The sequence below is a fragment of the Nuphar pumila genome, chromosome 11 (assembly GCF_984573655.1).
Source record: "Nuphar pumila chromosome 11, dmNupPumi1.hap1.1, whole genome shotgun sequence".
Classification (NCBI taxonomy): Eukaryota; Viridiplantae; Streptophyta; class Magnoliopsida; order Nymphaeales; family Nymphaeaceae; genus Nuphar; species Nuphar pumila.
In genome coordinates this window covers 111,660,105-111,674,929 of record NC_143259.1, presented here as the reverse complement: position 1 = coordinate 111,674,929, position 14,825 = coordinate 111,660,105, and the positions used below count along the sequence as shown (strand labels likewise).

General features: G+C 44.3%; 1 protein-coding gene and 1 pseudogene across 1 annotated transcript; both read left to right on the top strand.

Annotated features, from left to right (window-relative positions):
• Positions 1 to 3,727: 3,727 nt before the first annotated feature.
• On the top strand, positions 3,728 to 4,978 carry LOC149822852 (glucan endo-1,3-beta-glucosidase 11 pseudogene; annotated as a pseudogene).
• Positions 4,979 to 10,028: 5,050 nt separating this feature from the next.
• On the top strand, positions 10,029 to 12,691 carry LOC149822851 (uncharacterized). The gene is made up of 2 exons (XM_089980396.1): positions 10,029 to 11,354; positions 12,350 to 12,691. Exons 1-2 carry the CDS (start codon positions 10,029 to 10,031, stop codon positions 12,689 to 12,691), a joined length of 1,668 nt encoding a protein of 555 aa, XP_089836522.1.
• Positions 12,692 to 14,825: the final 2,134 nt, after the last annotated feature.

Sequence of the window (14,825 nt, the reverse complement as noted above, 5' to 3'; positions counted from 1 at the left end):
AAATTTTGAACGGAGGGAGGGAAAATTTCGCGCCTCAGGTGGGACGAAAATTAGCGACGGAATTAACGAGAGAATTTTTCCGTCCCTAATCCATCGCTAATTAGCGACGGATTAGGGACGGAAAAATTTCCTCGCTAATTCCGTCACTAATTAGCATTTTTTGTAGTGTTTTGGCGACAAAAAATGTTGTCGCTAATCTCTCGCTAATTAGCGACGGAAATATTTTCGTCGCTAAATTTGCAAATATTTCAAACGTTAACGACAAATAGTTTTTGCTCGCTAATCCATCACAAATTGGCGACGAAAATAATCCATCGCAAATTTCTGTCGCTAAGTAGCATTTTTCTTGTGGTGCTACATAAACTGGACAAAGGGTCTATGGAGCCCCCACTAGATGCTAAATAAACTTTATGGGCATCCAAGTTTTGCTTCTAAAGTGCCCTTTGCATGAACATTTTTGGAACGCTTGGAGAGGGCTACTCTTCTGCCAAGCAAGATGGGAGACAGCCCCATGTGATGGTGGAACCCTAACGGTGCCTAGTTATGAAGCCATGCAGCCCAAGCCTAGGGACACCAGCCTAGGACACTAGGATATCACTAAGGGAAGCACATTTAGGGAAGGTCTTAACAAACATTAATGGGATCAAGGGCCACACCTTCACAATTTACTGTTCCCTTCAGTTTGTCCTCCGTGAGTCACATGGCCCTTGGGCGGATGGACCTCATGGTAGCTACCTCATGAATCCTCTTGGTGAATTGAATGACTACTCACTTGGTTGTGCACCATGGTCCACTTATGGTGTGTTTAAATGCACTAAACCACGCCCACCCAGGTCGCTCAAGTGGCAGCAATCTTGGGGAGAATGTGCCAATCCCTTGATCCCAGGTTCGACTCTCACCGAGTGTGCGGGTGCCTTTAACTGGCGAGAGCTTGGGTGCCGGTGACCCCATCCAGGGTTTACCTTCTCACGGAGGGTTTTTCATCACAAAAAAAAAAAAAAAAAACCAAAGCCGATCGAATCTTCTCTCAAACAGGAGATTTCATGCTAGGATCTGAATTCCACAAAATAAAGAAAATCCATAGATTTGGACTTTTATTCCCGTTTATTGTGTGTTGAATGTAAGTGGGTGGCATAAGATTTCATGTTTCTCCTTTGGTAAACCCCCTAATGTCAGCATAGGACCCCGGGGGCAGGGGTTCTAATCTCAGAGTTTTACATTGCCGGCACGACGACTGTAGGTATGGCAGGTTGAGCCAGCGCAACCAGGTCTTTGTGCCGGGTGCAGTTTCTTCGAGTTATAAATCAAAAAAAAAAAACCCACAGTGTTTAACTGTCAGGACAGTGACCGTATGGCAGGTGAAGCCAGCGCGACTAGGTCTCGAATCCTCGGGGTGGCTTCTCGATGTAAATATATAAAAAAAAAACCCAAAAAACCTAAGGTCGCTGGTCGAAGCGATTGAACTAGTGAAACATCCCGTTGACAACTTGAACTTCATGTGCTTGAGGTGGTGTTAAAGAAAAACCTGGTTTTGTTTCCTTAGCTTCCAAGGATTATAACATTAAGATACAATTATTGGGACCCTAAATTGATACCATGGTTCATTGATGGTGGTGTTCTGAACAAGAATATTTTTTTTCGCTGTTTTTTCATGTATTACTCTGATTATTAGACTGAATTTTAATAATAGTATGCGAGAAGGTGCTTATTCAATTTTATGGGAAAAATAGCGTTCCACATTCACTAGAGTTAGCATTTGATTTTTTAAATTAATTGGTATCTTAAACTTTGCATGTTCCATCTCTCTCTCTCTCTCCTTGGTTTGGTGTCCTTGATGAGTTTTCTGTTTGTGTTGGGGTGTTTCTGTTTTTGTGTTAATGGTGTTCTCATGTCCCTGTTGTGTTTGTGCTTGTGAGACTCAAACGCTTTGTTGAGTTTCACTTTTAAGTAATGTTGATCGCTTTTCATCTCTCCCCCTCTCTCTCTCTCCTTGGTTTGGTGCAAAACACGAGCACATTGCTAGTTATAATAATTTGGCAAAAGTGCTAAGTTTGGCAAGCCTAGATAGATTTACCATTTGGGTTAGGGCACTCTTGTGGGGTGGGGTGTGATAGGGCTTTCATTCCATGGAAGTGTTTGTTTCAGCTTTCATGGGAAAGAGGACCATTTCATAATTTTGAGCAACAAACGCCCCTTTCAGAGGCTGTTTGTTTCGCCCTAGGCGGGAAAGAGATTCCTTCCCCTGCTTCAAGTAAAACAAACACCCAAGTGGAAACTCTTGGTGGGACCCACACATTTAAGATAGGCACAAGGGCAAATGCCATCAAAGTCGAACACCAATGCCCAAGCTTTGTAGTGTTGATTTTCTCATCTTCTTGATACTGCAAATCACAATTACAACACTTTCTCAAGGTTTAGAAAAAGTACAAGTTGTAGATCGTCGCCTTTACTATGCTTATCATTTAATCTTATGAAAGTTGGTCGTAAGACTGACCCTGTGACCAACAAACATAGCTTCTTAGCTTCTGAATTCCCGACTATGATTGATTGCTCATTTCACCTGTGATCAAAGCAAACATGCTTGTATGATTTGTCATATCACCTGACAAATTATTGCGTGCATGTACATGTGTATGTGTATGTGTGTGTGTCTCATGTCAGTGTTAAAATGACGCAATAAAAGCCATGAACCATCACAGTTTTTGGATGAACGCTTGTGTAGGGTATGGTCTGACATGTTCATTCACTGTTTTTTTTTTTTTATGATTTTGATCTTTATTTTGTAGTTATTTAATTTTTTTTCTTTTGGTTATTCTGCCTTGGTTACATGCATTTCGTTTTTTTATTGCAGTTTCTAATTAGATTTTGTTGACTAGGTAGCCAGGTGAATACAAAATTTGCATGAGGGTCATTAAAGTCTTCAAGTAATGAATAGAGGACATGATTTTTTGGTGAAAGACCAAACACATGCTCCCCCAACACAGACTGTCACAGAGGACAGACAACGCCATATGAGAGCAGCAGATGCAGGCCCCCCACCGTTCAATCTTTGCTTCAGTTGATCTCTGTGAAAGGAGACATTGATGGGAGCAAGCAAGCATGATGTTTTACCATATTGGCTCATCTGCATGCAAAAAAGAGAAAAAAACAAGAAAAAAGAGGCTAGACTAGATAGGTAAGACACAGCCAAGGGTTTTACTGCAAAGGGTACCTTTGAATGAGAGAACATACCAATTACTGGGCATGGGGCCGACCCAAGGCTGACTGATCAGGATATACCCAAACCCGAAACCCGCCCATATAAGTAAGCGGGTTTGGATTCGAGTCCGGATTTTGTTGGGTCACAAAAATGATATCACAAACTCGAACTTCTATAATTTCAAGACTTTACTTTTACTGAAAATACATATAAAATACCAGGGTTAGGTCGGTTACCCAGCAAAAAACAGGGCCGAATTAGGTACCTGATAAAAATCATAACCTAAACCAGGCCCACATATTGCTCAGATCGAGTTCGGATTGACCCGAATATTATTCAGGTGATGCTTTTAATGCTCATACTAAAAATTTTGGGTTCAGGTCAAGTCAGGTATCCGGTACAAACCCGACCCATTGACAGCCATAGGCTGACTTGGCCTTGCCCAATTAGGGTCCGATAAGATCACGATGGGCCCAGCCTCAAGCCCGATCCCACCGCATTAAAATCGAGGCTTTTAGGGTATAATTGATGGCTTGTCCAAGGTTGGACGAAATGAACAAAAAGAACAGAACAGAGCATTGGTTCTGTTAGTTCTGTAACAATTGTTCTAAGTCCAATGTTTGTTTGAATCGTACTCAAATGCTATGTTCCAATTGTCTGTTGTTTGATGACGATGTACCCCCAGGTTGGATTGCTCGGTTTGGTTCTCTTCATGCAGGTGCCGGTTTTTTGGCAAGCGCATCACCGACGGTGGGCATCAACTACGGGCAGGTGGCGAACAACCTCCCGTTGTCGGACCGAGTGGCGGGGCTGCTCCAATCCATCAACATTACGAAGGTGAAGCTCTACGACTCCAACCCGAGAGTCCTCCGTGCCTTCCACGACACCGGCGTCGAATTCGTCGTCACAATCCCGAATGAGTGTGTTGGAAAGATGGCGGATCTGGCAACGACCCTGGCCTGGGTCAAGAAGAACATCCAACAGTACGTTCTGGCGAGCCGGATCAGTTATATAATCATTGGGAATGAGGTGCTCACCGGAAATGACTCGTCGCTGGCCGAGTGCCTCGTTTCGGCGATGCAGAACATTTACGCAGCTCTAAAAACCCTAGGGTTGGTGGATAAGGTGGAGGTGACGACGGCACACTCGCTCGCCGTCCTGGAATCGTCCTACATGCCATTGAGCAGCCGATTCCGGCGAAATCTCACCGGACCGGTTCGGTCTCTGCTAGGGTTCCACGGGCGGACCGAATCGCCGTTCTTGATCAACGCCTACCCTTTCTTTGCCTACATGTTGGACCCGAAGCACATCTCCCTTGACCATGTCCTTTTTCGGGAGAACGCCAAAATCTTGGACCCCAGCACCGGGCATCACAACTATAACATGTTGTTCGCCCAAATCGACGTCGTGTACGCCTCACTAGAGGCGGAGGGGAATCTAAGGGTAAAGGTGTCAGAGACGGGGTGGGCGTCGAAGGGGGACCTGCAGGAGACCAACGCTTCGTTGGAGAACGCCCGAATGTACAACAAAAACCTGATGAAGATCGTGGTGGAGCAAAGGGGGATGCCAAAGCAGCCAAATGTGGGGCTGGAGGTGTACGTGTTCACCATGTTCAATGAGAACCTGAAGCCCGGGCCAACGTCGGAGAAGAACTATGAGCTCTTCAAGTCCGACGGGACGCCGGCGTATGCCGTCAGGTTTGACTCCGCCATGCTCGGCCCGTCGTCGAGCGATGGAAGAGGAGGCGTAGATGGCGAAGGAGAACTCGGGATCCGATAGGAACCAAGAGATCGCGGGTGCGCCCATCGAGAAATTTTCGTTCCTTTCGTTCATGTTATTTTTGTAACAGGAGGGAGGGTGGAACGAAATATGAATGCAGCGGACGCGCGGAACGTCGTCTGCCAAGTCCAACATTTGTCGAAAATCATTGTTCTTAGCATAATTTTTGTCTGAATCACGCTGAGAACAACGCATCAAACGTACCCTTAGTTTGATGCACTGTTCTCGGCATGATTCAGACAAAAATTACACTAAGAACGTCGATTTTTGACAAACATTGGATGCGGCGGACGACGTTCCGCACGTCCGCCGCGTTCTTATAAGTATGTTATTTTCATTCCACCCTTCCCCCTATTGCAAAAATTACAGAAATGAAAGGAACGAAAATTTCTGAACGGGCGCGTTGAACCATCTCGCACGCCCAACACTCTCTTGGAGCTCCTCTCTTTGTCAAAACCCACTCCATTCCCCCTTTCCGACCCCGTTCCTCTCAGACGACCATCGCTCGACCCCATTCCCCTCCGGCAAGCATCACTCGACCCCGTTCCCTCTTCGGCGACCATTCTCTCTCAAACCCACTCTCTCAACCTCATTCTCTCAACCCCCTTTCTCTCCGGCAACCATCATCTCCCTCTCCTCCCTCAACCTCACTATCTCCTCCCTCTTTCGCACCCTGAGTGCTTTCCTAGACATCTGAAGCTCAATCGCCCGCTTCGACTGCGGCTTTGATGGGAAGAGCGAGATGAGGAATGCTGGAATGTCTTATAGAAAACCCAGAAATGACTTCTGGGGGTCGGGTGCGTGCACACGTTCACGCAGAGCGACCCAATTCCCATTTGATCCCACGACTCCCAGAACCTCAGATCCCTCTCCTCCGTTGGAAGCACCACCCTCAAAACCCTAGAATCATCTAGGACGATAAGCACAACCTCTGGCCGACGCCGGGGGGAGAAGTTGGGGAGCTTCATGACGTGCTTGAGCTTCCCCTGCAACTTTAGGTCCAGAGACCATGACTTCACCTCCTCTGACGACATCGATAGCAACTCTGATCTCTTCGCCCATTTCTTCTCGGAGACCTTCGTAAGGGCATCACCTCCGGCCAACGGGAACGAAACCACTGTCAACGTCATCGACAATTACAAAAGATGGTGACATTTTCTCTTTCGATCACCGTCGTCCGATTCCACCAAGCAACACCTGATCCTAGGGTTTCTGGATCGAATGTAGAGTGAAGGATGCGATCGGTGAAGCTCGACGATCCCGAGATTCAGATTTCTGATTAGGCGTTTTGAAAACAAAGAATTGAGAGCGCAAGCATCCATGATAAACTGAAGCAACAAGACTCAAGAAATGCAAGGAAAATTACAGATTCTGTCATCAAACAACAGACATTTAGAACATATCATTTGAGTACGGTCCAAACAAACGTTGGACTTGGAACAGTCGTTACGGAATGAACAGAACCAATGTTTTGTTCTATTCTTTTTGTTTATTTCGTCCAACCCTGGACAAGCCATCAAACATACCTTTAGGGCCAACCTAGCTTATGGACAGGACCTATAGGCCCTTATTTATTTTGCAAATGGGCTAGACGCTTTGGTGGCTCAATTACATTATCGAGCCAGGTACCTGACAATTCATTGAGTTATTGGCCCAATGTCCACCCCTAATATCAATCACTCTTCAAGTTAGATCCTTCCAAGATTTGAGCAAGTCTTCATCTAACCAAAGCCAGACATAAAGTTGGGTATGTTATTTATGATATTTTTTGTAGCAATTTTGCTACCTACTCTTGAATTTTCATTGACTCACAAGTCTAAATTCAGTTGGGTTGAATGAGATTGTTGGATGGTTAGGTTCCACTATCAAAACTAACAGTTTCAACATGTTGGGTATGACCCTATCCTGATCAATACCAGGTCTGATAAGATCTAGCTCGGTCTGGGTATTGTCATGAAACTTCATGCCAGACTCAGATCCAACCCGAGTTCCAATTAAGATATGCAAATTTTCAATGTAAAAAATATAAAAAAGATAATATTTGGCCAGGTATGGCTAGGTTTACTTTATCCAATCCTAATCTAACCTGGGTATCCTGGCCAACAGATCATAATAAACACATTTATGGAGTTATATTGAGTCAATAGAGCTTGCTCCTATGATTTTCCAACTAGATAATATGCATAGAAATTGTTAAATACATATATAATGATTGAAATACTTGCACATATTAAAGTAACTCTCGCTGAATCTGACCCTAAAGATTTTTTTTACAATGGTTTATTTTCTAGAGGTCACACCTTGCATCATAAAATTTTGGTATATTGAATGCTGTTGATTTTTTTGTATATCTTAATTATGCTTCTTATATATCACAATCACATGTTTCAAATTATTTTTTTATGAAATGAACCATGTGATTGTGATATATAAGAAGCATACGATAGAGTACCTAGGGACGTTCTCTGGTGGACAATGATGAAGAAAGGTGTTTCTCTCAAGTACATTAGTATAATTAGAGATATGTATAAAGGAGTAGTAACCAATGTCCGCACTTGTGGAGGGGTGACAACCAATTTTCCTATAACGGTTGGGTTACATCAAGGATCTGCTTTAAGCCCTTTCCTATTTACTATAGTGATGGATGAGCTTACGAGATCAATTCAAGAAAATGTATCGTGGTGTATGTTGTTTGCTGATGATATTGTTTTGATTGATGAGTCTAAAGTTGAGGTTAATGCTAAGTTAGAATTATGAAGACAGACATTTGAAGTAAGAGGTTTTAAGTTGAGTAAGAGTAAGACAAAATATATGGAATGTTGGTTTAGTAAGCAACGAAGTAGTGATGGGAGTTTAGTGAAGCTTGGTGATCAAGAAATACTGGTGGATGACTGTTTTAAATATTTGGGATCTATCATTCAAAAGTATGGAGAAATTGATGGAGATGTAAATCATAGGATAAAGGTTGGGTGGATGAAATGAAAAAGTGCAACTGGAGTGTTGTGCGATCATAGAATGCCATTGCGGTTGAAGGAAAAGTTTTATAGAACGACTATTAGGCCCGCTTTACTATATGGTACGGAATGTTGGGCTGCCAAGAGACATCATATTCAAAAAATGAGTGTAGCTGAGATGCGTATGCTTAGATGGATGTGTGAAAATACAATAAAAGATAAAATTCGGAACAAGGAGATACGTAAGAAGGTAGGCGTTGCACTCATTGAAAATAAGATGAGAGAATCATTTATAGTGGTTTGGACATATTCGGCGAAGGCCTAATGATGCTCCAGTTAGAAGAATGAAGAAATGAAAAAATATATTAGTTAAAAGAGGTCGGGGTAGGCCTAGAAAGACTTGGATTGGATGGAGATGATAGGAAAGGATACGAATGCTTTGAACCTCACCGAGGACATGACATTGGATAGAAATGATTGGAGGAGAAGGATTCATGTGGAAGACCCAGAATGATTTTCTTTGTTGGTTCACATCGCCGACCCCAATTGTTTTGGGATGAAGGCTTAGTTGTTATTGTTTGTTGTTGTATGAAATGAACCATGTATAAGTTCTTGTTAATCAATGATCATTTAATTAAATGGTCAGAGCTGCACGTGCACAAGTATACAAAACCTAGTGCACACCTACCAACACAAGCTCAGTCTCAAAGGGCAATCTTGGGCTAATCGAGCTTAATCAAACCTGAATGCCTGACCAAGCTCAGCTCTTTTACTTACTCGGATGAGTCTAAGTCAGGTTTAAACCAGCTCGAGCTCGAGCTAGAGCTAGCTTGGCTCGTTGTGTGGCACTAATCCTGACACACCCAGCTGGACCAGTACTCTGTTTGAGAGCTGCAACCAAGACTGCACAAAGGAAGTCCATGCCATTCACAGAATCTCATTGATAGCGCCAAGTGAGCAAAGGAAAAGAGCAGAGTGTCGGGTGTGGTCCCTTCAAATGCTTGCTCACCAGGAAAAAGACACCCATATTCGGGTCAGAAACTACATGGATCCGACCCGTTTGCAACAACACAGATACTCCTTAATCAAATAGTTAATTGTCCTCTAAAGAGATAAAGAAGCCAAAAAAGTAGAAAAAGTAAGGGTGAGATTTAACAGTACCTTGGTAACTGCCAAAAGAATCAACGGTGTCAGATCCAACGTCTCCTATTGGTCGTCACAAAGGTCTTTCCCTTATTTTCACAGAGACCCATGCAAACAACACAAAATAAAGCAAACCAACCTGCAAAACAAAAATAGCAAGCCCTCCTGACAAATCATGCCCCCTTGCCCCTGCTCTCTCTCTCTCTCTCTCTAAAGTACATCTCATTACCCCCACCAATCTTCTCTCTAAAAATACAAGGACTTCCCAGTTTCCTCGTCCCCAAATAGCATTCATCCTGCTCTTCCTTTCTCTCTCTACAGTATATTAATCTTCTGTCTAGAAACGCAGGGGCTTACCTCTGATCACGAGTCAAAAAGCATTCCTTCCTCTCTCTCTCTCTCTCTCTAGACTACAACCCGTCAGATTCACTCTAGTGCCATGGGCGCCGCTTGCCAAAGAACTGTAGTCTCTTCTCTCTACAAGACTTCGACCCATAAAAAAATTTCCCTCTAGAAGCGGACGGCCTTCCCGCTTCGCTCATATAAAAAAGCATTCGTCCCTCTCTTTCTCTCTCTCTGTATGATTACGACCATCATTATTTTCTCTGTCTCTCTCAACAACACTACGGCACGACCCATCGTAGTTTTCTATCTCTACTGTCTCTAGTCTCTCATCCTCCCTAGACTACGACCCATCAAAATAATTTTCTCTCTCTACAGACGCATGGGCTTCCGTTATATAAAAAAGCCTTCGTCCCTCTCTCTCTCTAAGATTACAAACTTCACTCGCTCTCTACGAGACTACGCCCCCATCAAGATTTTCTCTCTCTAGAGGTTCCTCTTGTGCATGAGTCACTCTCATGCACAATAGTGTTTGATGCAGTGACCCCCAACAGAACCCTCTCCTCTTCCCTTCTTCTTCTCCACCACCACCCAACGCCTGAAAGGAAACAATGGCAAACTCCCCACCCGAAGCCTTCGCCCACAGCCCCATACACCACGCCGTCGCCCTCTCCGACTACTCCCGCCTCTCCTCCATCCTCTCCAAGCTCCCCCGCCTCCGCCCGCTCACGGAGCTGGACTCCGCCGCTGAGGAGGCGCGCGCCGACGTCGTCTCCGCCGTGGTCGACCGCCGCGACGGCGTCCCCGGCCGCCTCACCCCTCTCCACCTCGCCGTCGCCCTTGGGGACGCCGTCTCCGTCCGGCTGCTCGCCGCTGCCGGCGCCGACCCCTCCCTGCAGGACGCCCGCGGCTGGAATGCCCTCCAGGAGTCTGTCTGCCGTCGGCGCGACGAGATCACCGGCGTCCTGATCCGCCACCACCAGGCCTCGGCGTGGGCCAAGTGGCGCTGTCGGCTGCCGCTGCTCGTCGGCGCGCTCCGCCGGATGCGCGACTTCTACATGGAGCTCTCCTTCCACTTCGAGAGCTCCCTCGTCCCCTTTCTCAACCGCGTCGCGCCCTCTGATACGTATCGTGTCTGGAAGAGGGATGCCGACCTCCGGGTGGACACCACCATTTCCGGCTTCGACGGCTTGAAAACCCACCGTTCCGATCAGACATTCCTCTTCCTCGGCGACGGTGGCACCGGACCCGGCGGCAATTCGGTGCCCCCTGGTTCTGTTCTCCTGCTGGACCACGAAAACGGAGAGATTGTTGATGCGTTGGAGAATGCCAGCACGCTGCCCTCGCCCGCGGAGGAAGACGCATTCCGGTCGCAGTCTGCCGTCTTCCGGCCGGGGATGGACGTCACGCGGGCCGAGCTCGTTAACCGCCTGAATTGGCGTCGGCAGGAGCGGACTGAGATGGTTGGTGCTTGGAAAGCTCGGGTCTTTGAGGTTCATAACGTCACCTTCAGCTTCAAGACGAGGAAGGTCGAGGAAGACGGGTTCCGCGTCTCGCCATTGGAGTTCATAGAGGACTGTGACGACGAGGGGTTCCTCGTCGCGGAGAATCCGGACGTCGGACGCCGGAGGAACAGCAGCTACGAGCAGGGCGAGCGGATACCGCTCGAGAAATCGTTTTCCGGGAGGAGGAGGAGCGTCGACGTGCCGTTTTCCGGCAAGCATGCGAAACCAAGGATGAGGTTGAGTGAGGACTGCAGCGGGGAGAGCGAGTACAAGAAGAGTTTGAGGCCCTGCATTTGGCTCACCGACCAATTTCCATTAAAGACCGAGGAGCTGCTGCCTTTGTTGGATATTCTGGCCAGCAAGGTGAAGGCTGTGAGGAGACTCAGAGAACTGCTCACCACCAAGCTCCCACCTGGGACATTCCCGGTCAAGGTACATAAATTACTGCATCCAATTTATTTTCAAGATCAAAATTTTGTGGGTGTTATGTTGAAAATCTGATCATGGATTGACATATTGTGAGTATATATAATGATGTGAATGTTTTTGATTTATTGCTAAATATAGTGATCATGCCTAGTTTTTCTCCTTGCTTGTGAATTTGCTGAAGAATATAAATCTTTGATTTTTGAACTAAGTGGGCCTGACTTGGGAGCTTGATGTTGCAATCTGAGGTTTGAGTTGGGAGTAGGTTGCTTGGTCCTACATTATTGGCTTCGAGTATATATGGAACTAGGTGAGTTGATCTGTAAGCCAGGGGCCAGACGTTAGTTGTGGAAGTTGTGGGGACCTTGCTGAGTGTGGTTAAGGTGAAGCTGGTACACATTTGGAGTTATAACTTGGGCCGCAACAAGTGACTGATGAAGAGATTCCATCTTTTGTACACGGGTGGCTAGAGTTAACCCCTGCTCTGGTGTGGATTTACTCTGTTCTCTCATGTTGCCTTGCAAGTGCCCAAAACTGTCATTAGGCGTCTGGGGTTTGGGGTTTAGTTGGTTTCCTAGAAGGACTGCTTGTTAAATTTCTCAAGAATGATACATGTTGATGAATGATTTTGGGATGTTTCCTTTTCAGTTCTGTCTTTCCTATTTTGCTGAGACAAACAATTATTCTCCAACAAAATGACCATTTGAATCTGACTAAGCACGTAGGCTTGGGAAAACCCTGTCTTGCTCCTCTCAGGATTGACATCCAAAAGAAATTTTGGAGGTGTGGAATTGGTAATGAGGTTATTTGATTTGATCCATCACTCTTATCTCAATTCCCTCCATTTCTTAAAGTTTCATGTTTGACATTGTTTTGGATATTAGCATCCATTGTGTTTGCTTTCTGTGGATCCATCCTTCATTAAGGTCTTGTCATTTTCAGCTTTCATGTGTGTGTTGGGGGAGGGGCTTTCATTTAACTTCAATCTTACAATGATGCAGGTTGCCATCCCTGTGGTTCCTACAGTGAGAGTTGTAGTCACGTTCACCAAGTTTGAGGATCTTCCCCCTTTAGATCAATTCTTCACGCCATTGTCAAGCCCCTCTCTTTTGCAATGTTCAGCAGAGGAGGTTGAGCATATCCAACATCCAACATGGAGTTCCTGGTTAAAGCGGACCAGTAACAGTGGTGCTGCTCGTTCTACTAATCGGAAATCCATGTCCATGAAACCATGTGAGCAGGAGCCTTTTGCCATACCTTCTAATTATGTATGGACTAGTATTGTTGATGTCAAGAAACGCAGGACGAAGGAGAAGAAACCCAAATTGAGGAAGGCAAAATAAACAGCCGTATCTGGTATCTAATTTGTACATGTTATGGACTGGTTATACATTTTCTTGGTTTGGAATGGTAGGAATCTGGCTGATACCTTAGCTGCCAATACCAAATTGGCCAATGAGAGGCATCTTGGATGAATGTTGGCTTTATATGCCAAAGCAAGAACATGGGCGCTTTATAAAAAGATAGTTGATGCAAGTGCCAAACTTTTTTCATAGGTGAAGCTGTTTAATTTAATATCATCCCTACCTTTGTTCTCGAGTTTCTACAGCATGCTTAATATTGGACTGTTGGGTAAGAAGATTATATATATATATATATATATATATATATATATATATAGAGAGAGAGAGAGAGAGAGAGAGAGAGAGAGAGAGAGAGAGAGAGAGAGAGACCCAAGGGCCATGTTACATTAGGAATTCAGTCGATAATGAAAGTGAATTGCTTAATCCTGCCCTGTTATTATTCTTTCATGAAAGCTCTTCATTCTTCTTCTCAACCAACTGCAATCGCAACCTTGCCTAGCTACTGCAATTGGAGGCAACTGGTGACCACTTAGGAGGTGAATAGCATTCATCTTGAAACAGGAGTTGCTCTGAGATTTGGTATAAGGAATGTTTGATTAGCTATTGGAATAAATATAAAATTATTAAACAATGGCATATAAGATGAAATATCAAGAGAAGACCTTGATTGATTCAGATGCTGCATTGGACATTGGGTTTCTTATTTATTTTCAGCTTCCAACACTTTCTTCTTATTGTTGGTTCCTCATTTAATAATTATGGCTCACTAACTCTGTAGCCACCTTTCTTGAAACCATCTACAAATCATGTAAAATATGATGCTTTGTTTGACTGTTGTCATTTCTGAACAAGACTTAGTCCTCTAGGTTGCAGTTCATGAATTCTGTAAGGATGAAACTGCAATGGGCCATATCATGCATCAGAAGAGCCATATGGTGTCATCATGTACATTCTTTCTGTCCAGAGTTACCAAAAGCTTCTTAGATAGGTGGGAAACACTTTTCTCAGAAATTCGCTTTGGAAGTATAATACTCCTTGCTTTCCAACTTGATGGGAATCTTGATTCTCCCACGCTTCTCATATCCTTTGTCCATGCTTCTTATGTCTTCTAGGACTTCTTTTTATGTTTTTTATGTACTTCCTCTCATGCTTCTCACTCACTTATCTTCTGCTTTATTTAAATAAGGAACTATTATTTTTTTTATTTTGACATAATTTCATTCTTACACTAAAAACCATGAAAATTAAGAAGTCTTTTTTTACTTCATTTTTTATTTGCTTTTTATTCGATTGTCATTTCACTTTCCATTATATTTTTATCAGTTCCTTTTCAATTCTAATTTCGCTTTCAAATTGATTCATCACTTCTCACTTATACATTTCAAAATGCCTTGCTTCTGGCTTCTGCTTTTACTATCGTTTTTTCATTTCTACTTCTTAGCTTGGCAACCTTGCTTCTGCTTTCCAATCATGTCTCCATGAGTAGGGCAGAGGTCTGAGCATTTGAAAGAGGAACACTTTCAAACCAAAGGATCACAGTGTTGATTTTGTATCAGTTCTTCCAAAAACCTTCCTGCATATTTCAACCACATAAACTTGGTGCTTAAAGCAGATGAAGAATGCCTTGATGCCCCACGGGGGCCATCTCTGTACCTTGTAAAAACATTTGTTAAGGAATTCTGAGTGAATGATGTTGCACTACTGCTTACCTTGAGGGAAACAGATTTGCATGACCCCATTTTCTTGCCTAGGTTCTTGCAGCAATGGTCATGGTGTACATACAGAGTTCCCTTCCACTGCATCGTTCAACCTTCGCACAGTAGCATCAATAACCTATGAGTTGTGTTGGATTAACTCGTTTCTTCACATCTATGCTTCGCCTAAGAAAGAATCTCTTTGTTGCTTTGTCCAACATTCGTGTATAGAAGTTTCTTTTGAATATTCAAACTGAAGGGGTCTACATCATCATCATCGCTGTTTATTCTTACTTGGACCTAACTCATAAATTCCGAGTTCTTTTTTCACATGTCTTGGGGGGAGAAACCACGTCCGGGACTGGAGAGTGGAGACAGTCGTCATCCCGGATGCATAAAACGCATAGGCTATGACCCTC